The sequence below is a fragment of the Carlito syrichta genome, unplaced genomic scaffold (genome assembly GCF_000164805.1).
Source record: "Carlito syrichta isolate Samal-C Ts95f unplaced genomic scaffold, Tarsius_syrichta-2.0.1 Scaffold309100, whole genome shotgun sequence".
Classification (NCBI taxonomy): Eukaryota; Metazoa; Chordata; class Mammalia; order Primates; family Tarsiidae; genus Carlito; species Carlito syrichta.
Window position 1 is genome coordinate 406,239 of NW_007253196.1, and position 15,699 is coordinate 421,937.

At 46.5% G+C, this 15,699-nt stretch overlaps 1 protein-coding gene across 1 annotated transcript in view; it reads left to right on the forward strand.

Annotated features, from left to right (window-relative positions):
• The first annotated feature begins 1,225 nt into the window (after nucleotides 1-1,225).
• Nucleotides 1,226-15,699, forward strand: part of SPOCD1 (SPOC domain containing 1) — a 31,949-nt gene continuing 17,475 nt past the window's right edge. Inside the window, 3 exon segments of the mRNA XM_008066778.1 lie at nucleotides 1,226-1,291; nucleotides 1,573-1,648; nucleotides 1,759-3,071. Of these exon segments, the coding sequence (XP_008064969.1) occupies nucleotides 1,226-1,291; nucleotides 1,573-1,648; nucleotides 1,759-3,071 (1,455 nt within the window).

Below are 15,699 nucleotides of genomic sequence, written 5' to 3' on the forward strand. Positions count from 1 at the left end.
TAGTTCCTGGACAAAGGCAGAGCAGGGAGGGTATATCAAGGGAAGTTATCCATTTCACACCCAGGAGAGTCAAGAGACACAATCTATAGAAGAAATGAATATCTAAGACCATTCTTCAAAGTGATACTATAAGCCAGTAGAAAAATGAAAAATATAATCATAAAAAAGAAAAACTAGGAGGAAAAAGGAGAAAAGGGTGGTTAGTTAAATCACCACAGCAGGAAGTCAATAGATATTGTTAAAATTAATAAATCAAGTAATAGAGGTATGAGTATATTATTCGGTTAAGAAATTTTAAAAATCTAAGACAGGCCAGGCTGGGTGGCTCAGCCTGTAATCCCAGCACTGTGAGAGGCCGAGGCGAGTGGATTGCGGAAATCCGCGGGTTTGAGACCAGCCTGGGCAACATGGTAAGACCCGTCTCTACAATTAATCAAAAAAATTAGCCGGGCGTGGTAGCGCGCGCCTGTAGTTCCAGCTACTTGGAAGGCTGAGGCGGAAGGATCGCCAGAGCCCAGTAGGTCGACGCTGCAGTGGCCGTGAGCGTGCCACGGCCCTCCAGCCTGGGTGACAGTGAGACTCCGACTCAAAAAAAAAAAAAATCTGAAACAACAAGCACGGTTTAAAAAAAGGTTGTTCTCAGGAGTTGGGAGATTGGGGAAATGAGAAGAAGTTTTAAAGTTTTTAATTCTAGCCATTCTATTGGGCTTGAATGTGCATTTCCATCTAGGTGAATTTTATTTGAGATACTAATCCTAGACAAAAAATAATCAGGCAAAAAGTCTAAATCTGATTTTGGTATTCTTCTAGGGGCTCAGGAACTTCCAGTAAAGCGGTAGCATCAAGTTTAAATTATCAGGAGGCGTTCAAGGCCCTTTGCCGCCCCACACTCCTCGCCCCACGCACCCACCTGGTCCCGCTCAGGAGGAGGAGGGATTGGCACCTCCTCCGGGAAGCCCTCAGAAGGGAGAGCCCGCCCTCTGCCGGGGCAGGGACGCCAGCACGCCTGGGAGTCGCTCAGTGCGCTTCATCAGGGACTCCGCCCCCATCCCTCACCAGGCGCCCCTCCGCCCCCCGCATCACGCGGTCCCAGCCCCTTGCTAGCTAGAGAGTGGAACCCCAGGTGAGAGCAGCTGGAGCGGCTGGGCTTAGGTTCTCTGGGTCGTGAGGGACTGTCCTAGTCAGACCTGGGAACCTAGGTAGGTTGTCTATCAGAACGGGACCGATGGGGGAGGGCACAGGAGGGGTGATGGGCACGAACCCCATTCAGCGTCTGCTCTATGTGGAGTGGGTTAGAGCTGGACTTTCAGAGGGGAGAGAATCCTGGCTCTCCCTCTTTCTATCTGTGTATCCTTGGGCGAGTCATTTAACGTCTCAGAATCTGGTTCCCCCCAGTGTTCACCAGCATGAAATGAAATAATGCACATAAGGAAATCTTTAATAAGTGATATCTTATTATTAGATCCCATTTGAGCAAAAGTGTAAACTCCTGGAGACAGCAAGACCTTGAAGGTCACGGTAGCTCGGCCCTGTTTAGAGGCAGGCCTCTCCTCCCTCACCCTGGGGTTCCAGGTCCAGATGGGTGCTTGCACCCTTAGGGTACTCATCTCCAGGCCTCAGGAGTGGGCAGGATCTGGGGCACTTCCTGGTAGGGGGGTTGCCTCCAGGTTCCTGATGAATGGGCTGGCAGGTGGCACTCGCCATGGTGCAGCCTCCTCCCTGTCCCCACACAGGGCCTGCCTTCTGCTTTTGTTCCAGGTTGGTGGACAGACACATCCCAGGCAGGGGGTGCAGAGGGCTCCAGCCCCGAAGACCCTGTGCTGAGGCCCTGACACAGCTGTGGGCTTTTCCAGGACAACATGGAAGGAACTAGCTCTGTGCCAGACCTGGCACCAGATTTGCCAGGAGCAAGCCCTGGGACCAACCCCCAGGCTGGGGGTGCTACTGGAGCCAGCCTGCGGGTCTTAGAGCTGCAGGCTGCCGGGCAGAGTCAGGACTCAGTGCCTGACCCCAGGCTCCACGTGCCCTCGGCACTTGCTCAGGGAAAGACTCAGGCCTTCAAGATGCTCCAGGTTTCTCTGTATGACATCTTGGCTAAAAGTTGCCCTAGGAATCTTCGTAGTAGGTCTGCAGGTCTCCGAAAGAAAGCTCTTGTCTGGGAGAGGCCGGTGAGGATGGAGAAGAGGAGTTGCCCCAGGCCCAGAGACGCCAGAGACAGGAGGTTAAATTCTCCAGGGCGTGATGGAAGAAGCCCCTCAGTCAGCAAGGAGGAGTCCCCTCAAAGAGGCCTGTTGTCCTCACCAGGCCCAGACCCTGTGAGGGCAAGAAACAAAAGCAGGAAGCATGGGCAACAGGCTCGTGGCTTCCTGTGGCTTGATCAGAGTGCTGGGGGGGATAGCCCCCAGTCTGTGGGAGCCCCTCCCCAAGGCGCTGACCTGGAGTCCTTGGGAGAGCCCTACAGACCTCTTTCTCCCAGCGATGCTGGGTCCAGGCCTGGGGACCCAGATGGAATCTGGGCAGAATGCATCTCAGGGACAGAGAAGTTTGGGTTTGTGCCTGCTGCAGGGAACTGGGCCCAGCCAGGCAACCCTGATGGCTCTGTCGGGTTCCCAGTGCCCGACGGAGGAGAGTCCCACATTCCAGCCGCTGATCCTTCCCAGAGCCCTGCGCTGTACCTGGCAGTGTCGGGACAGGCTTCTATAGAGCAGCAAGAAGCCCTGTGCATGGCAGGGGCTGGCGGCAATGAAGGCTTTGCCGCTTCAAACGACCAGGAGGAGCTGGGGGTCAAGGCTCTGCCAGCGTCCAGGGGAAGCCTGGGGCAAATACTCACTGTTCCCTCTGACACCCATGCCAGCTCCCCAGAAACCTTGGGCAGCCTAAACTCCTCCCTGGAGCCTGCAGCCAGCAAGGCCTGCTCACACCCCTTCATGGGGCAGAGTCCGTCCAAGTATGCCAAGAAGCTAAAGAAGGATCAAGTGCCCTGTGCCCAAGACCTGGGCACAGACAGAGGCTCAGACAACTCCAACCAGGACAAACCAGAGGAATCTAGCCCCGGAGGCTGCCCTCGACTGGTAAGTTGCGTCTTGAGGGTTTGGGGCAGAAAGGGCCAGGCCATGTCTCTTAGTACCATGCTTGGCAGTGGAATTTAACTGAGCTAAGCTTGATGGGATCTCAGTGAACTTTATCTCTCACACCCATGTTAAGTAATCTGGGTGAACTGAGGCCCGTAAAGTCAGGAAAGAGAAAACAAACTATATTCACTGAATTCTTATGCAGGGTTTTGGAGTCAGTGACTCTTGGTTTCAAATCTTGCCTCTGCCCACTTCCTAGCTGAGTGAACTAGGGATGTTTTTTAACCTCTGTTTCCTCATCTGTAAAAAAGGAATATACTGCTTCCAGTTTAATGAGATTGTTTTGAGGATAAAATGAGACTATTGTATAAAATCATGTGTCTAGCACAGCATAAGGTATAAGGTGAGTGCTTAATTTGTGTTCAGTTTGCTTTTCCCTTAGTGTTAACTGTAGTCCTATAGGATAGGTGTGAGCCCCAGGTTATTGTATGGGGAAACTGAGGCTCAGGGAGGTTAAGAAACTTTTCTAGGCTCATACAGCGAAGGAGTCAGTGCCCAGCCACGTTCTCTATATCCATTGCTTCCCTTTCCATTGTTCTTTTACTTATAATAATAATCATTATTTTATCAATAGTCATAGCTAACATGTTTGCACCAAAGGCAGAAGATGATGCTACTTGTTTTTTATGTCTATCTCCCACATAGTTGATTTGTGTGTATGTGTATATGTGTGTTGGAGTCTCACTCCATCACCCAGACTGGAGTGCAGTGGCACACTCAGCGGTTACCCCAGCGTCAACCTGCTGGGCTCCAGTGATCCTTCCACTTCAGCCTTCCAAGTAGCCACAACTACAGGCGCACACTACCATGCCCAGCTAATTTTTGATTTATTGTAGAGATGAGGTTTCACCAAGTTGCCTGGCCTGGTCTTGAACCCATGGGCTCAGGCAGTCCACTCACCTCAGTCTTCCAAAGTGCTGGGATTACAGGCTGAGCCTCCGAGCCCAGCCTGAATTTTTATATTTATTTAATGTGCATTATGTGTTGAGTGTTTTCATTTAATCTTGGCATAAAGCCCAGAGGGGTAAGGTGTCAGACCAGGTAGTCAATTACAGCCAGTGTACAAACCCAGGCGGTGTGTCTTGAGAGCTTCCTGCACTGCCAGCCTGACTATCTCCCGTGTTATCAGCACAGCAGCAAGAGGGCCCAGTTTGCTTAACATGTGCTGGGTACTGTACTAAGCACTTTATTTCTGATTTTTGTAACAACCCCAAAAGGCAGATACTATAGATATATACCCATTTTACGGATGTGTACGCTAAGACTCCAAAAGATGAAATGTCTACTCAAAGCCAAACAGCCAACTAGTAGAACTGGGAGGGGAGCCAATGAGCTGTCTGTGTATTTGTCTCTATTCAGTACTATACATATAAGCCCCGACCTACGATGGCTCGACTTACAATTTTTCAACTTTATGATGTTGCAAAAGTGATATGCATTCACTGGAAACTGTACTTTGTATTTTATTTTACTTTATTTTTACTCAGGGTCTCACTCTGTTGCCCAGACTGGAGGGTAGGGGTAGCACGGTCATGACTCACTGCAGCCTTGACCTTCTGGACTGAGACAATCCTCCTCCCTCAGTCACCCAAGCAGCTGGGACTACAGGTGCATGCCACCATACCTGGCTAATTTTTTGATTTATGGTACAGATGAGGTCTTGCTATGTTGCCCAGGCTGGTCTCAAATTCATGGTCTCAAGTGATCCTCCCACCTTGGCCTCCCAAAATGCTGGGATTACAGGCATGAGTCACTGCACCTGGCCATGGAAACTGCACTTTGAGTTTTTTTGTTTTGTTTTGTTTTTTGAGTTGGAGTCTCACTCCGTTTCCCAGACTGGAGTGCAGTGGCCACTCCCGGCCACCGCAGCCTCGACCTGCTGGGCTCCGGCGATCCTTCCGCCTCAGCCTTCTGAGTAGCCGGAATTACAGGCCTGCGCTACCACGCCCGGCTGATTTTTTGATTTATTGTAGAGATGAGGTCTCGCTGCTCAGGCGGGTCTCGAACCCGCGGGCTCAGGCAATCCACTCACCTCAGCCTCCCAAAGGCGCGGGATTACAGGCTGAGCCACCGAGCCTGGCTTGAGTTTTTTATAATCTTGTCCCAGGCTAGTGGTATGCAGTACGATCCTCTCCTGTGATGCTGGGCAGCAGCAGCGAGCCGCAGCTCCCAGTCAGCGCATGCTCATGAGGCAAACAGTTGAAAATGCACTTTCAATTTATGATATTTTCATTTTAGAATGGGCTTATCGAGATGCAGCCCCATCATAAGTTCAGGAGGTATTACATTAGGATGGTATTACATTGCCTTTGTAAACATCACTCAAAACATTAACCTTTAATTTTAAAAGTAATATGCATTTATTTAAAAAGATGAAGAAATACAAATCCCCATAATGTCGACATTCAGAACCAACTTCCGCTGATATTTTGGCATATGTACCTTCTTCCATCCTTTTCCTAGGCATGTATATTTTTCTTCACCTAGAAATGAGATCACATGCATCAAAAGTTTTCTTTTGAGTCATGGTCTCACTCTGTTCCCCAGACTAGAGTGCAGTGGTTCAGTCATGGCTTACCACAGTCTGACACTCCTGGGTTCTAGCTATCCTCCTGCCCTAGCTACCTCCTGAGTAGCTGGGACTACAGGCACACACCATCATGCCCAGTTGATTTTTAAATGTTTTTGTACAGACAAGGTCTTGCTATGTTGCCCAGGCTGGTCTCGAACTCCTGGGCTCAAGCAGTACTCCCTCCTCGGCCTCCCAAAGTGCTGGAATTACAGGCGTGAGCCACCATGCCTGGCCACGTGTATCAAATTTTATAATTTTTTTGTATTTAAAAATAATTTCTCGATTAAGTTGTAAATGCAGAGTGAGGAAGTTCCTTCTGGTGCCTCCCAACCCGTGGCCCTACATCTGGAGATCTGCACCATCGATGGCTCATGTCCTTCCAGTCCCTTGTTTTGAGCTTCTCTATATAGGAACATCCACACATTGAACCTTTTTATATATAAACAGCTTCCTCCTCTACCTTATTGTCCTGGGACTTATACTTTGTTTTCTAAGCTCTATACTATTTGAAGACCTTTCCGAGGTGGTACACATTGTTCTGGCGAATTTATGCTTTTCCTGAGCCCTGCGTCATAGCTGTCTATAGATGTATTTGTCACGGCCATGGGCGCTGTCAGGATGAGAGGATGGGCCGGGACTTCCTCTTCTCATTTCCAGCCGTTGTAGCTGTGTAGTCAGGAGCACGAGCCCTGGAGGCCAAGAGGCTGGCATTCGGTCCTTGTTTTGTCCCTGTCTGAATTACCTAGGCAGTGGCTTCATCTTGCCGCGCGTAATTCTCTCACCTGCAAAATGCGGGTATTACAAGGGCTGACCTCCCAGGATGGTGGTGAGGATCAAATGAGGTGACGCATGTTTGGCATTTAGCGTGGTGCTTGTTACAAAGAAGATACTTAAAAATGTTACCTGTTATCGATATATCAATTTTGTCCTGCTGTAAGTAATGCTGGGGGGAGCACCCTTGTGCATCTGGCTTCTCCCCACTTCACATGATTTATTTGGACCAGATGCCCAGAATTGGGAGTCCTGGGTCTACAGCAGTTTGGGGGCTTGTTAGAGCATGGTGGTGCAGCCGGGTTCCTGCCTGGCCTCGCTGGAAGCAGCCCACGACTGCTCTCTCCTCCACGCTCCCTCCTTGACTCTGCAGCTCAGCGCATCATCCCACAGCCTCCCAAACAACCCGTTGCTATGGCAACCAGTACCAGCTGCAGGAGAAGAATATAGGTTGGGCTGTGACAGGGACTGGTGTATGGTTGTGGACAGGGCTCAGAGGGGTGTGGGCAACCATTTGGAGCCCTGTTTAGGGCCCCAGCACCTTCCCCTGGAGGCTGCCTGGCTCGTGGCAGGGACAGACAGAGGGATTCAAGGTCAGGTTCTGCCTCTTATTACAGGGCCACCTTAGACAGGAGTTGTCTTTCCTCTGAACCGTAGTTGCTTCCTTTGTGAAACAGGGAGGATGAGCTGGGCCCCAGAACTGCTAGGAGTCTGATATGGGAGGTCGATTGTGTTGTATTCTTCTGGCTTGAACTGGAGGATCTGGGGGGGAGGCATAGAAGGAGGACTGGATGCCATTCTCTGTCCTGAGCCCACGGTGGCCAGTGAGGTCTGGAGCCTCTCTGTGGCTGGGATGGGGAGTGGGTGTGTCTGTGTGGGGTGGCTTTACTAGTGCCCCATGCTCTGCCCTCAGTCTGCCCATCGCTATCTGGGAGGCACACTGCTCCTCTGGCCCAAACCAGACTCCTAGGCTTGAGGGATGCTGTCTGCAGCTGCAAAGTGTCAGGAGGAGAGGGAGAGAGGACCATGTCTTTCTGGTAGGTGGGCAGCCTTTTCATTGGAGTGCTTACTGTAGACCAGGAGCGTCACCTATGTTATTTCATTTAATCCTCACAACAGCATTAAAACTGTGTTAATACCCCTATTTTACTGAGCCAGAAAACTAGGGTTCAGAGAAGTTAAGTGACTCATTCAAGGTCACATGGCAAGTAAGTGGATTTGAATCCAGTCTTTATGACTTAAGAGCCTGGGCACTTAGGCTGCCTAAGGCCTGGTGAAGGGGTTTGGATATCTATGGGACTTTTTTTTTTTGAGTTGGAGTCTCACTCTGTCACCCAGACTGGAGTGCAATGGCCGCTCCCGGCCACCGCAGCCTTGACCTGTTGGGCTCCAGCGATCCTTTGGCCTCAGCCTTCCAAGTAGCTGGAACTACAGGCGCGTGCTACCACACCCGGCTGATTTTTGATTTATTGTAGAGATGAGGTCTTGTCAAGTTGCCCAGGTGGGTCTCGAACCCGCGGGCTCAGGCAATCCATTCACCTCGGCCTCCCAAAGTGCTGGGATTACAGGCTGAGCCACCGAGCCCAGCCTTATGGGACTTTATTATAATTTGTTCAACAAGGAGGGGAACTCCTTTAGGGATCTCACAGTCTGGTGGGAGGAGATAAGCAGGTGACCATAGAATCGAAAGGCAGACTGAAGCCTGGTGGACCATGGTTGCCCAGAGGGTAGGGTAGGACAGAGGAGAGGCTGTCTGAGCTGGGTCTGGGCAGGGGCAGTAGGTATTCAGCAGGCAGAGGCGGTAGGCAGGTATGCCAGGAAGAGGGCACTGCAAGAGCAAAGCTGCCATGGCAGGAGGCAGCTTGGAGTGTTACAGGAGAGGATGGGGAGGTGGGATGGGCCAAGAGGGCAGGAGGGAGGTGGAAGAGATCTGCAAACTGGAACAGGAACGGAGAGACTGCCGTGTGGTCAGGTGTCAGGAGGGGATCTCTCCAGGGCAGGAGCCAGGGGACCTCATCAGTATCACTGTTTACAGAGAGACCCTGTTCCATGCCATGCACTGTTCTAAGAGTCTTAAATAATGATAATGATTCTAGCATCAACTCTATGAGGAAGATACCAGTTTATCCCCATTTGACTAAGGAGGCACAGAGAGATTAAGTAACTGTACCAAGATCACACAGACTCTAAGTGTTGGCAGTAAGTACCCTGTTGTATGAATATGCCACAATGTATTTATTTGTTGACTGCATAAGGACATTTGGGTTGTTTGCTTTTTTTTTTTCCTATTACATACTGTACTGCTAGGACTAGTTTTGTATATACTTTTTGGAACACATGGGCAAGAGTATCTCTAGGGAATATTTTCTGGGGCGGAAATGCAGGCTTTAGGGTGTACACATCTTCAACTTTACTTCAACAGTGCCAGATGTTTTCTGTTTTTTTGAGTTGGAGTCTCACTCTGTCACCCAAACTAGAGTGCAGAGACCGCTCCCTGCCACCGCAGCCTCGACCTGCTGGGCTCTGGCGATCCTTCCGCCTCAGCCTTCCGAGTAGCTGGAACTACAGGCTCGATGTTTTCTAAAGAGGTCGAAACAGTTTACACCCCCACCAGCAGTGGATACATGCTCTGGTGACTTCACATCTTCACCAAGACTTAATATTATCAGACTTCGATTTTTGCCAGTGGAGATGTGCTATGGTGTCAGAGTTGTTTTAATTTTTATTTCCCTGTTACTAAGGAGAATCTTTTCATTCATTTGACCATTCCTGTTAAGTCTTTTGCCAAAAAGATTTTTTGGTTGTGTAACTTCTCCTTATTGATATGTAGGAGTTCTTTGTATATTCTGAGGGGTAATCCCTCGTTAGTTACACATTTTGCAAATATATTCTTCCAGAGTGTGGCTCATGATTTTGCTTTCCTTACGGTGTCTGTTGATGAGCAGAAATTCTTAATTTTGTTATAGTTGTGAACTGTACACAACTTAAAATTTACCATTTTAACAATTTGTTTTCTTGAGTTGGAGTCTCACTCTGTCACCCAGGCTGGAGGGTAGTGGCATACTCACGGCAACCCCAGTGTCGACTTGCTGGGCTCAGGTGATCCTTCCGCCTTGGCCTTCCAAGTAGCCGGAACTACAGTGTGCACTACCACGCCCGGCTAATTTTTGACTTATTGTAGAGATGAGGTCTCTCCAAGTTGCCCTGGTGGATCTCGAACCCCGCGGGCTCAGGCAATCCACTCGCCTCGGCCTCCCAAAGTGTTGAGATTACAGGCAGAGCCACCGAGCCCAGCCCATTTTAACAATTTTTAAGTATATTCACCTGGTTGTGCAGCCATTACCACCATTCATCTCCAGAACTTTCTCCTCATCTCAAACTGAAACTCTGTATCTATTAAACAATAACATCCCAGTTCCCATCTCCTCACCCCCAGTTACCATTATTCTAGTTTCTTTTCCTGTGATTTGACTATTCCAGGTACTTCATATAAGTAGAACTATGCAAGAATTGTCCTTTTGTGACTGGCTTATTTCACTTAGCATAATGTCATCAAGGCTCACCCACGTTATAGCATGTGTCAGTTTCATGTCTTTTAAGGATGAATAACATTCCAGTGTGTGTATATACCACATTTTGTTTATCTATCATTTGTCAGTGGACATTTGGATTATCTCCAACTCTTGGCTATTGTAAATTACACTGCTAAGTGCAACATCCGCTCAAGTCCCTGCTTTCAATTCTTGTCTTGTGTATACACCCAGAAGTGGAATTGCTGGAGGAATTCTTAATTTTAAAATGTTCACATTTATCAATTATGTAATTTATAGTTTACATTTTAAAAATATTTTAAAAGAATTCCTTTCCTATCTCAAGGTAATGGAGATGTTCTGATATATTGTGTTGTTTTGCCTTCCATAGTTAGATCTGTAATCTATCTGGAATTGATTTTTGTGAAAGTTATGGAGTAAAGATCCATTTTAATTGTTCTATATGGATACTCAATCACTTCAACACCGTTTACTGAATATCCTGTCCTTCCTCACAAGCAATGACAACTCTCCCATAAGTCAAGTCTCCATCTATGTGGAATTGATATCTAGTCTCTCTGTTGGCTTCTGGCCTCATCTTGTTCAAATCGTCTCTCCCCTTTCTAATATTACACAATCTTAATTATAGTAGCTTATTATTATTATTATTTTTTTGAGTTGGAGTCTCACTCTGTCGCCCAGACTGGAGTGCAGTGGCCGCTCCTGGCCACCGCAGCCTCAACCTGCTGGGCTCCGGCGATCCTTCCGCCTCAGCCTTCCAAGTAGCCAGAATTACAGGCATGCACTACCACGCCCGGCTGATTTTTTGATTTATTGTAGAGATGAGGTCTCACTGCCCGGGCGGGTCTCGAACCCGTGGGCTCAGGCAATCCACTCACCTCAGCCTCCCAAAGGCGTGGGATTACATGCTGAGCCACCGAGCCCGGCTTATAGTAGCTTATTAATAATTCTTGATAACTGGTGAGATAAATCTTCCAACTCTGTTGTTTTCAGAAAGATCTTTATGGTTACATAAGTGGGAGTGTAAGATCTTACTCTTCTTCTGCTCTTTCATATATTACAATCAGCTTGTCAGTTTCCAGACACACGCATACATACACACACACACAAACCTGTTGTGACCTTGATTGGAAGCATATTGAGCCTATAAATAAGTTTGAGGAGAACTAACATCATCATCATATTGAGTCTTCCAATCCACGAACATAGGACATTCCTCCATTTACTTTCATTTTTATTTTATTAAAAAAAATTTTTTTTATTGGAGTCTCACTCTGTTGCCCAGGCTGGAGTGCAGTGGCACACTCCCGGCCATTGCAGCCTCGACCTGCTGGGCTCAGGCGATCATTCTGCCTCAGCCTTCCAAGTAGCCGGAACTACAGGCGCACGCCACCACTCCCAGCCAACTTTTTGATTACTGTAGAGACGAGGTCTCACCATGTTGCCTAGGCTGATCTCGAACCCTCAGGCTCAGGCAATCCTCTCACCTCAGCCTTCCAAAATGTTGGGATTATAGACTTGAGCCACTGCGCCTGGTCTACTTTTATTTTTTGAGTTGGAGTCTCACTCTGTTGCCCAAGATTGAGTGAGTGGCATGATCACGGCTTCCTGCAGCCTTGACCTCAGCCAGGTGGGCTCAGGTGATCCTTCTGCCTCAGCCTCCCAAGTAGTGGGACTACAAGTGCATGCCACCACACCTGGCTAATTTTAAAAAATTTTTTTTGTAGAGATGAGGTCTAACTGTTTATCCAGGCTGGTCTTGAACTCCTGGGCTCAAGCAATCCTCCTGCTTTGGCATCCCAGAGTGCTGGGATTACAGGTGTGAGCCACCGCAACTGGCTTCTCCATTTATTTTGATCTTCTTTAATGTCTTTCAATACAGTTTTATATTTTCTCCATAAAAATCTTGTACATCTTTTTCAGATTTATTCCTAAATATCATATCTATCACTATATATAACTTTTTGCTATGAGACATTTCCAATATATGAAAAAAGCAGATTGAATTGTAAGCAGGGATTGGCAACTCATGGCCCATGGATTGGCTTCCTCACCTGGTTTTGTAAATAAGCTGGACTGTTGGCTTCCAAATGGTAGAGTTGAGTAGTTGTGTTAAAGTCATACAGCTGGTGTCAAAGATAAGCAAAACCAGACACTAGTTAACATGGTAAGGACGGATTCTGATCAGTAATAACTATCAAATAGTTTACTATCAAATATGATAGGGAAAACAGTGCAACTTCAATTTGTAGAGAAGTAACTGGTCATCTTAAAGGCAGAATCAGAGAGCAGAGAGGCGAATAGGCAGGGGCTTGGTAGAATCAGAGAAGTGAAAAATTACAAAGGTTTAGTCAGTGTAAATGTGACAAGGCCAGTTTTGTCTGCTAGGTGGCAATGATAGAGACTGGGAGGCAGAGGCCCTCCCCTCGGTTACTGGCTAAAATAAGCAGTACATTTTAGGGACAGCCTTGAGTTTTCTCAGGCCGGTACTTTAAGAGGGACTAGAGTCATTTTAGGGATATGGCCTCGTGCTCTTAGAAGCTATGTTAGTATTTGTTCAAGTCTTTAATTTTTTTTGTTGTTGTTGAGAGACAGGATCTTACTCTATTGTTCAGGCTGGAGTGCAGTGGCGAGATTAAAGCTCACTATAATCTCCAACATCTGGGTTCAAGCCAGTCTCCCATCTCAGCCTTTCGAGTACTTGGGACTATAGGCACATGTCATCATGCCTGATTAATTTTTTAATTTTTTATAGAGGTGGGTTACATAGGCTGGTCGTGAACTCCTGACCTCAAGTGATCCTCCCACCTCAGTCCCCCCAGAGTGCTGGGTTTTCAGATGTGAGCCACCATACCCGGTCTCAAGTCTTTATAGACAAAAATTGAGGCCTAGCTGAGAAGAGGGCTGGGAGGAACCTGGCTAGAGTTTGGTCAAGAAGAGAATCTTTGTCACTAGCAAGTCTAAGATATTTTGCTCTTTACAGAAAAAATTGCTGGCCCCTGGAACAAACCCCTTTGTACTCACACCCAACCCTAGTCACCATCTTGCCTAAAAATAATCAAATACTGTTCAATATCAAAATTTGCAATCATCTAATAAAGATGATAATTTTTTTTTTTTTGAGTTGGAGTCTCACTCTGTTGCTCAGACTGGAGTGCAGTGGCATGCTCATGGCCACTGCAGCTTCGAACTGCTGGGCTTAGGTGATCCTTCCATCTCAGCCTTCCAAGTAACTGGAACTACAGGTATACGCTGCCAAGCCCGGCTAATTTTTATTTATTTATTGTAGAGATGAGGTCTCACCAAGTTGCCTACTCAGGTCTTAAACCTCTGAACTCAGGCAATCCTCTCACCTCAAGCTCCCAAAGCGCTGGGATTACAGGCTTGAGCCACCGTGCTTGGCATAAAGATGATAATTTACTTTTATAATTTGTCTTTTGAATGAACTTTGTACTCACACCCAACGCTAGTCACCATCTTGCCTACAAATAATCAAATATTTATTCGATATCCAAATTTGCAGTAGTCTCATAAAGATGATAATTAACTTTGATAGTTTTTTTTTTTTTTTTTGAGTTGGAGTCTCACTCCATCGCTTAGGCTGGAGTGCAGTGGCACACTCACGGCCACCCCAGTGTCGACCTGGTGGACTCCAGCAATCCTTCCACCTCAGCCTTCCAAGTAGTTGGAACTACAGGTGCACACTACATGCCCCGCTAATTTTTTTTATTGTGGAGATGAGGTCTTGCCAAGTTGCTCAGGCGGGTCTTAAAAGACACCTGCTGGCTCAGGCAATCCATTCGCCTCAGTCTCCCAAAGTGCTGAGCAACCGAACCCACCCTATAGTTTGTCTTTTTAAAGTCAGGATCCACATAAGGTCTACACTTTGCAATTGGTTGCTATGTCTTTTAAATTTCTTTTAATCTATAGGTTTGCCCTCCATAGCTGTTTTTTCTTGCATCTTTTTAAAAAGGAACTGGGTTGTCCTGTAGTTGATTGCATCCCTGTGGTATAGTCAAACATGTTCCTCTGTCTTCTGTGTTGCCTATAAACTGATGGTTGAATCTAGAGGTTTTTATTAGAATTAGATTCAGCTTTTGACCCGAACTGCTTCATGGATGGTGGTGTGTTCTTTCCATCAGAGGGTGCACGATGTCTGTGTACTACTTTATATTTTTTATGCTATTATAAAATGGTCACTTTTTAAAATTTCAATTTCTAACTGTTTCTGACATGTCAAAATACAATTGAGTTTTATTTCTTGATTTTGTATCCAGAAATCCTGCTGAAACTCATATTATTAATTCATATAATTTATCTGTTAGGGTTTTGTTTGTTTTCTATGTAGACAATGATATGTAGACAAATGGCACTTTGTCTTCTACGTAGACAAATGACAGTTTTATTATTTCCTTTCCAATTCTTTGCATGTCTATTTCCCTCCCTTTCCATTGTTGTGCTAGCTCAGACTTTTAGTACAGTGTTGAATAGTGGTGGTTATAGCAGAAACTCTTGGCTTCTTTTGGATTTTAAAAGAAATACAGACATCATTTCACCGTGAGTGTGACGTTTGCTATGCTTTTAGAGTGATACTCTTTATCAGGTTAAGGAAACTCTCTTCTATTCAGGGTTTGCTAACTATTTGAATATGCATTTTTATCAAATGTTTTCTACATTTTTTGAGATAATAACATGATTTTTATCCTCTAAATTATTAATGTAGCAAATTTAAGGAGTTAGGTTTGTTTTGTTTTGTTTTTTGAGTTGGAGTCTCACTCTGTCGCCCAGGCTGGAGTGCAGTGGCTGGAACCACAGGTGTGCACAACCATGCCCAGTTAATTTTTAAATTTATCGTAGAGATGAGATCTCACCAAATTGCCCAGGCTGGTCTCGAACCCTTGGGCTCAGGCAATGCTCTCTCCTCTGCCTCCCAAAGTACTGGGATTACAGGTGTGAGCCACTGCACCCAACATTTTGGGTTTTTTTTTGAGTCAGAGTATCACTCCATCACCCAGGCTGGAGTGCAGTGGCACACTTTTGGCCATCCCAGTGTTGACCTGATGGACTCAGGTGATCCTTCCACTTCAGCCTTCCAAGTAGCCAGAACTACAAGTGCATGCTACCAGACCTGACTAATTGTCTTTTTTTGAGACAGAGTCTTTCTCTGTCAGCCAGGCCGGCATGTAAGAGTGCCATTATAGCTCACTGTCACCTTTACCTTCTGGGCTTGAGTGATTCTCCTGCCTCAGTTTCAGTAGTTGGGACTGCAGGCATGCATCACCACACCCAGTTAATTTCTAAGCTATTTTTGTAGTGATGGGGTCTCACTGTGTTGCCAAGGCTGATCTCAAACTCCTGGCTTCAAGCTATCCTCCAGCCTCAGCCTCCCAAAGAGCTGGGATTAGAGGTGTGCATTATAGGAGTTGGGTTTTTAAAAAAATGTTAAATTATTCTTGTTTTCTTGGAACAAACTCAACTTGATAATGTTATATCTCTTTTACATTTTCTGAATTCATTTTGATATTTTATCTGGAACTTTTGTATTTCAGTTGATGAGTTAACTGGCCTAAAATGGGTTGTTCCATACTATCCTTGTGAGTTTTTGGTATCAAAGTTTTGCTAGTCTTGTTCAAAGAATCACAGATTATTTTCTCTCTTTTTTTTTTTTTTTTTT